Source organism: Neofelis nebulosa, chromosome 5 (genome assembly GCF_028018385.1).
Source record: "Neofelis nebulosa isolate mNeoNeb1 chromosome 5, mNeoNeb1.pri, whole genome shotgun sequence".
Lineage (NCBI taxonomy): Eukaryota > Metazoa > Chordata > Mammalia > Carnivora > Felidae > Neofelis > Neofelis nebulosa.
The window spans coordinates 13,031,014-13,047,283 of NC_080786.1; the positions used below are offsets into that span (position 1 = coordinate 13,031,014).

At 38.0% G+C, this 16,270-nt stretch overlaps 1 protein-coding gene across 8 annotated transcripts in view; it reads right to left on the minus strand.

The window, feature by feature from the left end:
- The window catches only part of RBMS3 (RNA binding motif single stranded interacting protein 3), a 1,338,119-nt gene that overhangs the window by 132,399 nt on the left and 1,189,450 nt on the right, over window positions 1–16,270 (minus strand). For all 8 annotated transcript variants that reach the window (XM_058729653.1, XM_058729650.1, XM_058729649.1 and 5 more), the window contains exon 11: window positions 1,357–1,403. In XM_058729653.1, coding sequence (XP_058585636.1) covers window positions 1,357–1,403 — 47 coding nt within the window. The remainder of the gene's footprint in view (window positions 1–1,356; window positions 1,404–16,270) is intronic.

Sequence of the window (16,270 nt, forward strand, 5' to 3'; positions counted from 1 at the left end):
AATAATATTATTCATTATGCATATAATTATTCATATTATTCATTATTCATATTATTCAATTATTCATATAATAGATATATGGCTAAATATTACAGATGGAAACATATGTATGTATATAGTATGCAAAACATTAGCACTTGTTGAATCTGGTTAGTGAACATATTCATTCAATTATTATTTCTATTTTCCATTTATGTATATACATTTCTACTGTCACTCCACATATTTTTACATGCATTTGACTCTGAAACAATGCATGTTAAGTTACAAATATAAACTACTTGATGCATGGTATGTGTTTAATATGTGTTATTTCCTTCCATTAAAACATCTGTTTTCTGTCACCGTCACTTAGCATATAAGGCCTTGTTCTGTACCTTTTGAGTTAACTATTTTATTTTCACAAATATACAATATGATTCTTGAGGACGTTCTTCTCTATTTCTTCTTTCTACTCACCAAGTTTATGCTGCCTTATTGGAAATAAGAAAATGCTTATCGGATAAACCCTTAAATTTCACTCCTAGAGAGGAGTTTTAATCAACAAGAGAGAAAGGACTAGAGTCCTCCCTTAGCCTACCATCCATGTTTACTCTTTTATGGGAGGGTAGACTATGAGTTCCTTGAGGCAAAGGCCCTGTCTCAGATACTGTCTTTTAAGTCTGGAGAGCAGAGCACTCTGCTTGGCATACCCACTGGATGTTTATTGAATGAATGAATAAATGATTGCTTAAATGAATAACTATCAGAACAGAAGATATTTAAATCCTTTCAACATCCCACAGATTTTCATTCGAGGCAGCTGACCAAATAGAAATAAGTTTGCATTCTTTTTTCCTCTACACTGATCTTAAACGAGGTCTTCATTCTGATTATTTAATGAGACTGAAAGACAGAAAACCGAAAGCCATGGAGAAATCCAAGATAGAAGGCTGTGAAAATAAAAATAACCAACCAACCAAAGAATAATTATTGTCAATTGCAGGACAGCCAACGCAAAGAGAAGATATTGGAAAGGGAGTTCAACCAAAGATACTCAGAATTACAGAATTTTTGAGAGGTCAGATCATGTAGTTTAAGTTTTATTTTTCAAAGGAGGAATCCTAGACTCTGTGACTTATTCTAAGTAAGAGGCTACAAAATTTCTAGATGCTTATTCAAATGAAGAGCAAAGACACAATCACCAAGTCACTAACTTGACTCTGTCCGTTACAGTGGTGAGACATGTTTGGTTTACACTTTCTCCTTAAAGATTTAAAACAAAAGAAAGACAGTTTTGAACATTTTTCTTCAGTACTGATTTCAGGGATCAAAGATACCTTAGCAATTAAAATAAAGAAAATGTGGTCTACTTACCCATTCTGTATGGCAGCTGTGGGGTCATAGGTCAGGGCCATTCCAGCCTGTATACAGGGAGGAAAGGGGAGAAATCAAATCTTAACACTTTTATCTCGGTGCCCAAAACATTCAGTCCACACAAATACTTTTATCTTTACTTTCCGTGATTTAAGTTTATTTTATCCTATACATTTTTCCATTCTTACTGCCAAGACTAGCATTTTTACTCCCCACACATCAGAATCCACCAGTGAGTTAGGAGTTTATATTATACATCCAGACAAACCAAGGAACAATGCAGTTTGGATGATTTCCGTATCTACTTCATAAACCATCCTCTGTCTAATCTGGTATCCTTATGATTTCTCACTGTTGTCAAGAGCACCTATTGTACATCTCGTGGATGAAAAAAAAAGGAAGAATAAATCCTGTGGTCAGGATAAAAGTAAAAGCTACTTAAAATGCATTTGCCCTTTTAGAAGGAAATTTTAAGAAACATTTATTTTAAAATAGGTGGTATGGGGCGCCTGGGTGGCTCAGTCGGTTAAGCGGCCGACTGCGCTCAGGTCATGATCTCGTGTGATCTCGCGTGAGTTCGAGCCCCGCGTGGGGCTCTGTGCTGACTGCTCAGAGCCTGGAACCTGTTTCAGATTCTGTGCCTCCCTCTCTCTGACCTTCCCCCGTTCATGCTCTGTCTCTCTCTGTCTCAAAAATAAATAAACGTTAAAAAAAAATTAAAAAAAATAAAATAAAATAAAATAGGTGGTATGCCTCAGGGGTGTGTAGGTAATAAGTGGCCGTGTGCTTGTCCGATGTACTGCCAGTGCCTGTCCTACTAAGAATGGTAGAAAGGCAAGGTCATTTACACATGAGGGAAATTTTAGGCCTTGTAGTTAATCAGGAGCTGCTTTCGTCCTAAGTGTACTTCTAAGAATACACTCACCTTTGAAAAACTAAACTTCTGTAACTGGCAGTAGTTTCAGAAAAGAATAATAAACTTCATGACTGCTAATTCACAGCCTACCTCCTTTCCTTTCTTTTTTTTTTTCTACCTCCTTTCTTCATACACATATCACATCTGATCCTCATGAAAACCCTACGGAGTAGGCGGGAGAAATAGCTTCTCCATTTTATCGATGGAGACCCTGAAGCTTGGAGAGGTCAAGTGATTTGCTAAAGGTCACATATTTATTTAGAGGGAGAATTAGATTGTAGCCCATGTCTTCTGATGCAGGCTGCCTTCCACTACCTATGACACTGACTGAGGGTCTGCATGAGACCTGACGATCATCTCTAGCAATGTGGGAGAACTTTTTCTGTGCACGTCTGGTCATGCCAGCTTTATTTTTGAACTTAAAATTTTTTTAATGTTTTTTTTATTTTTGAGAGACAGAGCGTGAGTGGGGGAGGGGCAGAGAGAGACAGAGAGGGAGACACAGAATCCGAAGCAGGCTCCAGGCTCTGAGCTGTCGGCAGGGAGCCTGACGCAGGGCTCAAACCCACCAGCCATGAGATCATGACCTGAGCCAAAGTCGGACGTTTAACCAACTGAGCCACCCAGACACCCCTATCATACCACCTTGTGTTTTCCAATACTGTCTGTTTACTGCTTGTGAGTATAAACAGAATGTGGAAGGAAAACGGACTAGGTTGTTATCAGGTTAGCTTTTTTTTTTTTTTTTTAATTTGAAAGTAAATTAGACCAATGTCAATTCCCTGGCTTTGATAGTACACTATAATTATATACTATATAACCATTGGGAGAAATGGGATGAAGGGTACACGGGGCCTCCTTGTACATTTCTTTTGCAACATCCCATGAATCTATAATCATCACAAAATAAAAAGAAAAAAATGAATGAACTTTGAGGACTTTAGTAGAAGACAAGAAAAATCATAAAAACTTTAGAGAAAAGAGAGAGGAGTTTTGTGCTTGAATTTTTTCCAGTGTGGGTGAAGGTAGTTTTCCTACTGGGCTCATTGAATTCCTCAGATTTAGCACATAACTGAAATGGAAATTCTCAGGCTTTCCAAGATAGGGTCTGAAGTTCAGTATGCCCTGCTATAGTCAAGCTTAGATTACATGCATTATTTTTCCCAACTTTAAAATTGTTATTAAGATTGGTATAAAGAACAAAAGTGTAGAGCTGTATACGAATGGGACTGGCATACTGGGAGCACACAGAAATGGAAACAGAGTTTGCAAGCAAAGTTGAGATGACTTTCAGAAGTTAACAGAGGTGCACTGAGAATACATGTGTAATGATAACTGTCTCACTCATGTTAAAGAAACATGCAACTGATATTAGGACAAGGTAGGGGATTGGAAAATAAGAAGAGAGTAACAGAGCAGAGATAAAGATAGGCTTTCTCCCCCTCGGGAGAAACAAAGGTCGTGGTGTCAAAAACAGATCCTAAGTCTAAAATTTTCCCAAGATGGGGCCTATGCCATGTGACAGACAGGAGGCTGGGTCCAGGCTGAAGACTCCCCAGAACGGGCCTATCTGGGGTGCAGCTGATACTCCATGGTTCTAGATCCTGGAGAGGGCAGTTGTATAAATTGCCCATTGGGCATAGAACTCTTTCTTAGAAACACTAACCTTCTTTCCCCTAACTTATTCAAGATGTTACACCAGAGGCAGAATGAAAAGAATGGGCTTTATACTCCATAGAGATATTGCTAGTTTGTGAGTTTAAGATGAAATAATACCTTCAGCCTCCTAACCACCTGAGACTGTTTAAATCCTAGGGGACTTATAGGATGCCTTTCCTAGTCAACCTCATGTTTTCCCCTTTTCCTTGGACTTCTTTTCCAATAGTGCTCGGAGACCAATGCTATTTATCATTTCTTGAATGACCAATTATCTTGAACATTCTCTTCTCGTGCCATGTTTATTTGTCCTGACAACATTAGGTAAGGATTTTTTCTCTCACCTACTACTTGAATTTCTTGTGGGTTATAGTTAACAAATCAGCCCCAACTAGGAACACAGTAATTATCAATAAACTCTACCTTTTTGTTGAATATCCATTTGATAATCAGGAAGCCTAAGTTGGCCTCTACCTACATCTGAAACCTCCATCCATCTTTCAGAAGATGGAAAAGAACTGAATAGATGGCAATATGGTTTTGTGGAAAGAATATATATTTTGGACCTAGGTTCAAGTCTTAGCTCTGTTATTTCTGGCAGTGTGACCTTGGGCAAATTATTTAACGTGTTTCAACCTCAGTTTCCTCAGCTGTTAAATGGTTAATACCTACCTCATCAGATTGTTGTGAAATTGAAATGAGATTACATTTGTAAAGTATCCAGCACAGTGCCTGGAGACAAGACACATACATGAATATTATAAAACAAAGCAACACGTGGTGAGAGCCATCTGAGTGGTATGGATGGGTGAGGGATAGAGGAGAGAGGCTGGGGGTGACCAGGGAAAGCATGTGGAAGATGTAGAGATGAGTGGAGCCTTGAAAGACGATTAGGATTTCCATAGATGGAGATGAGAGATGGAGGCCGGCTCAGACAAAAGGAATAGCATGGAAAAGACAAAGAAATAAAAAGGGCAAGGTGGGTGATTCATCTGCAGTAGAACATTGTGGTGGGGGGTGGGGTAGTGGGAATTCAGAGTCAAAAGAAAAGGAGGGAGAACCTTGATTGCCTGGCTCCTCTTAGGGAGGCATGGGATATTTTTTGAGCAGGGCAATTACACAATCAAAGAGGGATTGTCCAATCCCAAGAAACAGCATGAACCCCCTGGAAAACAGAGGGTAAATCCAGAGCAATAAGCAACTGGAATAGGTACTCGGGGACAGGCAGGTGGAGAGGATCTCAAGTGCGACTGTCATTGCAAGAGGGTAGGGAATGAACACAAGATTCACCTACTTCATGATTTTGCCTAGGGACAGTCATGTCTCTGAGCACCTTCGGCAAGAGGAGACAAGAGATAGTTTCAGGTCATATACATTTGGGACATTATGGGTAACAAAACAAGGCATGGGTTAAACAAAGGGTTGTGTGAACGTAGCCCACTGGCTGAATATCATAGCACAATAACTAACACTTGGCTGCACCTGGTTTTCATTTCATGTGTAACAGATTGTTGAGTTATAATTCTAATATAGTCTTAATGCAGGTTTTGCATTCAATTTCCTTTTGTTTCTTTCCACAAAAGTACAAAAGAAAATCAATTTTGCTGCCCTGTCTAGCCACCTTTACACTAAGTGAAGAACCATGAAATCATCATTATGTAATTACCAAATTTTATGGCATGTTTACAAACTCCAGAGTCACACAAAAAGTAACTTGGAACAAAACAAAAATGTCACACCACATATGGAGGGAAGTGATGTTTAATCCTGTCTCTCTGTTTCGAAAGAGCTTACGAGATGCACAAATGTTTTCCATTTTTCAAGTTTACATAAGTTGTGCATTGGAAGTGTTTGCAATTTATTTAAATGAAAGGGGGCATTTTTGTCATTTTCCAGCAGCAGCTGAGTTTTTGCTTAGTATTTCAACCATAATAGGATATTTCTAGTCACCCCGGCAGAATCTATACTACAAGAGCTAAACAGTTTAGAAGAAATTTTAAAATACAGTTTGCTGAATTAAGGTATCTAATTATTTTCAATAAATATAGGGATTTCATGAAGACATATCAGTTTGACTTAGGAGCTAGATATTTGATTTTTATAACTTTAAATGATTAACAAGTTAAATGAAGAGGTAATAATCATGGAAATACTGCTATGGGCTATGGGCTCCCTAGTCTCAGTAGGGAGTAGGCATTAACACTTCAGAAAGATTTTTGGACTGTAATGCTTGGTCTTTCCGAGGAGCAGAGGATCATGGACTATAACAAAGCTAATGAGAAGACAGGCTGATAGAACTGATTTTATCATTTTTGAAACTATTTTTTAAATTTATTAACGTTTATTTATTTTTGAGAGAGACAGAGAGACAGAGAGAGACAGAACATGAGTGGGGGAGGGGCAGAGAGAGAGGGAGACACAGAATCTGAAGCAGGCTCTAGCCTCTGAACAGTCAGCACAGAGCCCTAAGCAGCGCTCAGACTCACGGACCCTGAGATCAAGACCTGAGCCGAGGTCAGACGCCTAACTGACCAAGCCACCCAGGTACCCCTGAAACTATTTTTATATTGTCATGTAAATGGGGACCAAAAAGTTTGAGGCAATAAACTTCATATGGACAGACATACACTGTAATTACTGGAAAATGGAAACATCAATGTGTTAGCATAACATTTCTCTTTTTTTCTAAATTCTGTCTTGACAAATGATGCATCATAATTGTATGGGTAAAAATGAACAGTCACAAGAATTTCCAACTTTCTATGATCAGATATAAGGCAACACTTTAGTATATACATAAGTAAATACTATAATAAGTAATAATAATAAGTACATAATGTATATTTTAGTAAATATTGTGTACTGAATTAGCACAAGATAAGTTCAGGAAGCCAAATAAGAAAAGGATAACGTAATTTTCTGGATATTATTTTTTTTAATGTTTATTTACCTTTGAAAGAGAGAGGGAGGGAGAGCGTGAGCAGAGGAGGGGCAGAGAGAGGGAGACACAGAATCTGAAGCAGACTCCAGGCTCTGAACTGTCAGCACAGAACCCAACCCGGGGCTCCAACTCACAAACAGTGAGATCATGACCTGAGCCAAAGGTGGACGCTCAACCGAGTGAGCTACCCAGGCGCCCCTGGATATTATCTTTGAAGAGTGTATTTCTCGCAATCAATGTTAACAATATTTATAACCGTCAGCAGGTTATGGTTAAAAATTCCATAAGTAAAGTAAGGTGGCTTAAAAATTTATGCATGTGAAAGGGTTTGAAAATTATAATGTGTTATAAAATTTGGGGTTCTGCTATTGTAGTGAAACCTCACTTAACTTTGTTTATATTTACTTACCAATATTTCTCTTTAGAAACATGTCCCTTAGTGAAGAAATCATGATACAAAATTATGTGTATCATATGGGTCAAAAATTTAAAAAAAATTAAAAAAATATCTCTGACTAGAAATAAATTAATTTCAATAATGTTAAATGTCAAAATACTGGAGTGGTATAACCATAATTTTTTTCCTTTCCTGTATTCTTTTCTGACTCTTTTGTAAGCTATATATAATTAGAATTACTTTATAATGGGAAGTAACTTAAAGAAGTGTATTATATGAATTGTTCTTTGAATTGTTTTTAAGTTTTAAATTCAGGAAGAAAAAAGGCATATCATTTACAAAAACCATACAGATTAGAGGCCTGACTTACGAGTAAGCCCAAAAATGTCAGGAAGCATTTAGCTTTGCTAGGTCAGTAGAATACAGACGATCTGGGATCAAATGGGAGTTGCTACAGCCAGAAGGATCAATGTGAGAATGGGAAGGAGGTCAAGAATAAATACTGACAATTCAGGGTTAATCATACACTGATCCTAGTGTTGGAAGCTAGTAAGAATTCATAATTACAAATGGCCATACTGGCTGAGAAACTGAGGATTTCATATGTGAAAGCAGAAGTGTGGATGTCCAAGATATTCAGAGGAACCGATAAAAATCACCAGGAAACCACAACATGGTCATAACCAAGTACAGTTTTTGGCTAAAAAATGATTTTTTAAAAAATGTTTTAATGTTATTTATTTTTGAGAGAGAGAGAGAGAGAGAGATGGAGTCTGAGCAGGGAGGGGGGCAGAGAGAGAGGAAGACACAGAATCTGAAGCAGGCTCCAGGCTCTGAGCTGTCAGCACAGAGCCTGACACAGGACTCGAACCCACAAACCGAGAGATCATGACCTGAGCTGAAGTCGGACAGTTAACTGACTGAGCCACCCATGTGCCTCAAGAAAGGATTTTAGGGGCGCCTGGGTGGCTCAGTCGGTTGGGCGTCCGACTTCGGCTCAGGTCACCATCTCGCGGTCCGTGAGTTCGAGCCCCGCGTCGGGCTCTGAGCTGATGGCTCGGAGACTGGAGCCTGCTCCCGATTCTGTGTCTCCCTCTCTCTCTGTCCCTCCCCCATTCATGCTCTGTCTTTCTCTGTCTCAAAAATAAATAAACGTTAAAAAAAAAAAAGAAAGAAAAGAAAGGATTTTAAACCTCTTTCCTGTTAAAAAAAAAAAACAACGAACTAATCCTAGGAAACAATATGTATGCTCAGGGCAAATTTGCAGGCAGAGTGTTGTAGCACCTACTGAAAAGGAATGTGAGAAAATAGGGCAAGCGGTAGGGTTTTGCCAGCATTGGCTCTGGTGTGGTCAGGTGATTACTGAATGGTGCGTTTCCCCTGGCACAGGCAGTCAACCATATAAAGCAAGTGTCTGCTCTCGCCTGCTCAAGGCATGTTCCCTGGGCTATGGGCAGCCAGTCCCTCTCCTAAAGAGAAGATGAGGGACAAAAGAGACTGTAGACAGGACACTACCTAGTCTCCCAAAGAGAGATATACAGTCTGGTCCTGAGATCAGACAGAAACATCCTTGTTAATTGTTCTGTAAAACATGCCTACCAACCTGTGCAGTGGCTCATACAATACTCCTAAGTTTCACAATTTCTGAATCTAAGGGAGATATTTATTCTAAATCTATTTGGTTAGTATGCATCATTTGACCAGTGATTTTCCTCTTCTTTCAACATCCCTTGCAATTCTGTGAGACTGCTTTTCTTCTGACTTCTCAGAGAGCAATTTCTCCTTTGATGTTACTTGGTCCACCCCTTTGTGGTGCCTGCTGGTGCTCAGGGCCAGGGCTGGCCCCCCTTTTCTTTCTTTCTGTACAGTAATGACATTCACTTTCAGATCCCAAGTATGATTTATGTCCCGGTGATTTCGGAATCTTGGTCTCAAACTCAAGTGTCTATACTGAATTCCAGAATTTATTGCCTAGTTAAATTAGTACATTTAATGTATGGTCAGTGTCTCTTATCAAGTTATCATTTCTTGTTTGTGTGTTGGCAGAGACATCCTCTCCTTCCTCTGCTTGCAACTCCCCTCAGCCACACTGTTGTGCTGTGAAGATGCTCTTTTGATAAAGAACATGTCTCAGTCCTTGACTGGTGAGTAGACATGGGGGATGCAGAGGGATTTTTAAGCGACCGTCCCAATTCAGCAGGGAAGCCAGTGTACCTGAACCAAATCATGAATAAGAACCCAGGACAATTAGAGGCAGCCAGAAAACCTGGAGGCCCCTCTTATCCAAGTTACTGACCAAGAGTAGTAGGGAGACGATTATGAAAAATCATCTTGATATCTTCAGGGGTTTGTCAGGAATCATGCAAATGAAATGCAAGGGATTTATCACTTTAAAAAAACTAGAAAAATAGGCAGAGAATAGAGAAAATTCACCTCTCTTTGTTTGGGAAAAGAACATCAGGGGGAGTCATGCTGTTGTTTATACACTATGTCATCACAGTATTTCTCCTTTTTGGCTTCAGCTAAAGCATCCTAGTCAGGCAGAGAATTTCTCCCTTTTATAGCAATGAAGAAGGACAGGCCAAAAAGATGCAGACAGAATTAAGCCTGGATGACTGGAAAAGCCAATGGCTGCACAAAGAAAGCATCGTCAAAGGAGAAAGAGAAGAAAAGGTATGATGTGGCTAGCTCAAGTTCTCAAAGCTCTAGTCTGAGTTTGTCATTCCCAAAGTTAAATTAAGCCTTTATTGATAATCATAAAATACACAAGAGAACACAACCATATTTTATGTAGACACTTCTGATTTTATTTCAATCTAAATGGCTGACTTTATGGATTCCAAAACACAGTGTGTGTGTGTGTGTGTGTGTGTGTGTGTGTGTGTGTGTGCATGCACTTCACATTTTAAAGTCTGTGAAAATTGGGGCTTGCATGGTAATTGATGGCATTTGAGTTTGGCAACTTCTCTTTTTAGTGACATTTAAAATAATATTTCATCTTTAATTGATGGTACCTTAGAGTCAGTGATGGAGTATATATACTGGTAAACCTCACTATAACATACTAAGTAGGATGAAAAATATAAAATGCTGAGGTTGCTACCAGGGTGGGTCTGTGAAGCTGAATAGGTGGGAGTTCTAGGTATCCAGCTAATTGATCCATATTCTCCCAGGTCCCTGCTGCAGTTTGATGGTATGTGGAGGTTGTAAGCTGTGGTTTAAATTTCGATGGGGATAATTCTGAGTCTTATGGCAGGCTGGAATTGCCAGGACAGCACCAACAACTCCAGAAACTCCCTAGTTGGCTGAGGCCCCACTTAGTTGCCATGGAGACTGGGTCAAAGGTATCAGAGAACATGGAGATCAACCATCAGTCTTTCCCCTTATAATTGCTTGATATAATTTTTCCATTGTTCAGCCCCTCCTAAACCCCATATCCCTACTTTCTCCCCTAGAACATAAGTATGTTTTCCCCTACTCTTCTTTGAGAATAGAGACTAGGGCAGATGATCAGAGCTCATCATCAAACACATCATATCCAAAATTACACTATTATAGGAATTTTCAAGATTTACTTTTTATCTTTAGTGATCACAGGTTAGAAAATATGAACCCAGCAGTTTTAAAATAAGAACACTTACCGGAGTTAGAAAGTCTATAAGCTAAACTACTGCGAATTCAAGTTCTTGGGCCAATGGGAAGATTTTTTTGAGATTACAAGTGTCATTCACCTTGAGTCTGCTCTCTAAATTGCCAGTAAAGCACATGAAATAAATAAGACTACATTTGATGGGCTGGCTAACAAAGTCAATCGCAAGTGTTGTAATGCATCGTAAGAGCCAATCACTTTTTTTAAGATCACATATGTAAAGTCTCTTCTTCAGTTCAAGGTTAAAAGAACTATTTTCAAAACCTGGCAATGTTGTTACATACATCTTAATTTTTTCCAAGTCCCATTAAAGAAAATAATTGGACAACTAAATGCCAAGCATGTTGTTATACCCAAGGGAAATCATGAACTGTATAGATAATTCTTCCCCCTTCATGGAATATGGTCAAAGATAACATGGATCTACACCCTTTTACTGCTAAGTTTTGAAATAATTCTTTAGATAAACTATTGTCTTTAAAGTATTTTTTTTTATTTCTAATGGTTTATTGGGGCAACACTTCAATTCCATATCTCTGAGACATAAATTTTCTAATGTTCAGTACTGTAAAATGAAATTACAGTCAATATGGCTCCAAAGCTAGTAGAAATGATATATTTCTGGGCCTTGTCAGGTTCTTCAGATATTTAATAAGAAGGATGTTGACTGGTGACTGATCAAAGAGTTGGTGTGCAGGGTACACTGTTCCAAACAGATCCAGCTGAAGGCAAGAGGGCCACATGGTTAAGGTGCATTTTTGTCTTCATCACTGCTAAGAATGCCTCAAAGCATGTGCTTTAAGTAGCATTGGTAACAGCTAGTGATAGCCAAATGCTTTCATAAACTCAACAAAATATTCCTTTTGAATGTTCCTTATAAATGGTAACCATAGGGATAATCTCTTCTCTCCAGATTTTATGCAGCTTGTTTGTTATTACTTCCATAGCCATCTTTGTGTCTTTGAACATCAAATATTGTCCATATCAATGTGACCCACTGGGGTTTCTAAAGTCAAGGGCCAATATAGCTTTTTCTCTCATATGCAGATAGGTGGGTAAATAAGAATGTTATAAGTGATAGTAGAAATAATTCAATGTGTTAGGCTGATGACTTTGTACTGCTAAGGAAGATATATGAATTTTTACGCTGGGTCCAATGTTTAGTGATCTTTATGAAGTGATTACAAGCCAACTGGTCGTTCATAGACTCATTAAACTCATGAAAATAGGACCAGAGCTTTTCCAAATTCCTTAGAAAGTTTTGCATTTTTGGTTGAGTAAAGAGTAAAGAGTAAAAACTGTTGTCTTTAGATCCCTAACAATTGATAACTGACTCAAACACAACTTTTTACATAAAGACAGTTGGTTGCATGAATCAGTACATTATTTTTGATACCCATGGACATTGGTTTTTTATATCAATGGAAGAGATACAGACTTGACCAGTAACTGGCTCCCACTCAGTAATAATAATCAGAAAACAAGACACAATTCTTGTTATTAGCAGCAATTATATTCTCTAAAGTCACCATGAACACTGAATTAGGAATATTGACTCATTGCTCCTAGAAGAAATTCAGGGTTAGGTTCTGATCACAACATTTTCACCAACTAATTAATGCACAACATTGCTTTAGCTGTGTTTCTGTCTAAAGACACCTTATTATATATTTTTGATTCATCAACAATGAACTCAAAGCCAAAGCACTATAAGTCATGCTTGCGCAAAGCTGATCTCCATTTTCTTTTCATATTGTCTCCACAAGGCACAGCATAGATTCCTTGCACTTAGGAACACAAGGCATCACGTCAGCACTATAGTTGGGGGCATTTTTGAAATCACCAGTGAAAAGCACAAACATGGAAAAATGTGGCCCTACATAAACCAAGGAAAGGACACGTGTTTATAGTGTTATAGGTTGACACAAGAGCCTGCCTTGCTCAATCATGAGAGTATGGATGTTTGGTGACTCAGACTTTTTTTTTAAACTTTTTTTTTAAATTGATTTCCAGTTCAGTTAGTACACAGTGTTATATTAGTTCTAAGTGTACAATTCAATACCTTACACAGTGCTCTTCATGGTAAGTATACTCTTTAATCCCCAGGTGACTCAAACATTTTACTGCTCTGCACAAATGACCATGAAGCCACCATGAATGTTGATTCTGGGTTATAAACAAATTGTAGCAAGTACGTTAAGTCTGCATACAGGGAACCCATGAATAATGAAGATCCACCGTATCTTTTTTAAATGATAATTTCACGAGTCTGAGTCTTTCAGTAAACAAAAGGAAATTTCATAAATGACATTAGTATTAACCTAGAAGGATTCTAACAATTCCTTACACAAAAAAAATTGGTAACATTACTCTTGAAATAGATTAGGGCATTCAATAGATTATTGGGCAATAGATTACTGACATTCAGCACTAGGGAGCCATAGAATATGCAAGAAAATTCTTACTTCCCAATTATTTGTGAAATCCAGCATTCCCATCAGGATGCTGCTTCTGTCGAAGATAATTGCTTTGAAGAATGTTTGAAAGTACTTGATCATGAGGAGTATTTTTCATAGCCACAGAGGTTGTGTGAGCACTTTTTGCATTCAAAACTAATTGCCATTACTTGCCGGAATAGGTAGGTTAATAATTCATTTTCTTTCTCTTTAAAAACACTAACCATGTAATTCATCAGATCTCAATAGTGGCTCCATCTTTTCCTTGGTATCTAGCTATAGTTCATGTTTTCTTTCAATATTCTTTTTTTCTTTTTCTTTCATCTTCTCCATCCTTCTCTTTCCTTGCCAGCCCTTGGCTTTTATGATCACACGACCTTCAAGAGAAAAGTGGCTACAAATTTGAAAACCATCTAATGCCTCAGTGCTAAATAATGCTTGGAATGCAGATGATGATTTGGAATGTGATCTTATAAAAACCTTAATAAAATCTGGGTCAAAGTAAAAATAAATTAATTTCTACTTGCTTTATAATATACTTTATTAAATAAGTGAAAAATTCAGCTGGAAAAATGATATTGGTAGCAGATGTCTTTTCAAATAAATGTTGTATCATTAAAAAGAATTCCCACTTGGAAAATAAAAGAGACATGACATAAAATTGGACACCAAGGAATTAAACATTTGAGTCATAAGAAACACATAGCAAAGCTGGCTTTCAGATTAAAACGCTCTGACTTGTGTTGATGATATTATGATAGTTATAATAGCTAATACTAGAGTGATTATAGTTTTCCAGGAACTGTGATCAGTGCTTTATCCTCGGCACCTCATTTAATCCTTCCAATCACTAAATATACACTTTTAACCATTCTTATTCTACTGATGAGGAGACTGAAGCAGAAAAACGAAAAAACTTTCCCAAGATTGTCCCTCAGCTTAAAAGCTGTGGATCTGTGATGGAAATGCTAGAGTTTCCTCCCTAACTACTGGAGTGTCTGATAAAATGTGAAGAAAAGCCAACAGTATTGTGCACATCACAGATGCTGACACATGTGCTTCTTAAATTTCAGAAGGAACTATGATTGTCAATAGTTAGTAGAGTACTAGAGAAGGATTCAAGATGTATCCTATCCCCCCCAAGCTCAAGTTGTTCCTCTAAATATTATTCTCTCTGTGCCAACTCAGTACCCAAGGGCATAGGGGACTCTACTGGACAAGTAACAAGGTGAAATTTTCAACTCTGGGATGATTTTCTGGCTTGTCAATGCATATAAATCAGTTTCTCCGTTACCTACCCTGAAAAACAAACAAGCAATCAATCAGTTAATGGTTAGTAACGGGACAAGTCTGAGCTGCAGTTCTTGTGTTTGCTGCATTTGTCAGTTTTATTATTTTTATTTTGGCTTTGGTTTTCTTTCACTGTTGTGTAGGTTAATAGCCAGTTATCATCAGTGATTTTAGTTCCACGATATAAGTTATATTCTATCCAACCTTTAACTGCCTACTCTACAGAGAAGATCTTTGCTGTTTTAGGTTCCCAGGGGGTGGAGAATCTGTCTGTATGTTTATGTCATGTCCATTATCTCCTGTCTTGTGCCTCCCACATAGGGGATGCTCAGTAAGTGCTTGTTTACGGACTGAATGCTTTTTGTTTAAGCTGTTTCTTCTCCAATATTACTTTAAAAAATGTATTTCAAACAGAATTCTCTTAAAAAGAACATTTCTGCAAGAGGTAGTCCTATATTGAGAAAGTAAGAAAGGAAATAGGAAACATGAGGAGATAGAAGGGTTCTCACGGTGTATGTATATTTCTAATATACATCCAGGGCAAGGGTCACTCCCTACACTTCATTATGTCCTTGGGGCACAGCACAAAGTATCAGTCATGGAAGGAACAAATGCTTTTTGACAACAAGAGTACTGATGATTATGGTGCTGGAGACACAGTGGAAATCCAGAATTATGACGCCAACTCTGCATGTATTAACTTTCTCTCAGAAAAATAAAAACAAAAGCAAACATAAAAATCAGGACATACCCTCAAGGAAAATGTTTATCTGAATGAGAATCTAGGATGGAACTATTTTGTTATTGATTACGGGTATCTGTCTACTCAGAAATCTAAAAAGACATCTTTGTGTCAATCATAAATGGATTTAGTCGGAATGAATAATTACTCCTCATGCCTTGTGGCACAATGAGGAGGAGGCCGGACATTTGGAATCAGGTTCATCAACTATGCCTGTACTTGGCTATGGACTTCATAACAGCACAAGAAACCCCATTTCTCCTACATGACCTTTGCAGGCTTTCATTCACTTACTGGCACTGAAGAGAATTTTTATTAATAGTAGTTCTAAATGGACAAGAGCTATAAAACTTTACAGCACAGGAGAAGTTTTCATCCATCACTGGAAACAAGTTGATTTCAGGTCTGAAAATAGACAACCTATTATCTGGGTTATAGGTCGTAACAAATCACTTGGCTTACTGTTGGCTGTGGTAAAACTGGTAACTTGAGCTTTCAGCTCACTCATAGTGGATTTTGTAAGTGCCTTAATGAGATCTAATTAAAGCATACTCTGTCAGTTTATTCCATCTCTTAAAGGCTTTGAAATGAACATGTCCAGGCAGAGCCAGTAGCATTGCACTACAATAAGGAGCGCAATTTACATCTGGTTTGTGTGAATGGCATCCATCCCCTTGGTATTATGAAGTGCATGTACTGTATTCGTATACCCAGAGGCTTGTGTCTTGGGCAATTAAAAATGCCCTCAAATAAAACGTCTTCGAGATATAATACATCATCATGCCTTATCTAAAATTTGTTTTCTTCCTTGGGAATAGGTAAGAATTTCCAAACCTTAGTATTCCGAGAATGCATCCCCCAAAAGCT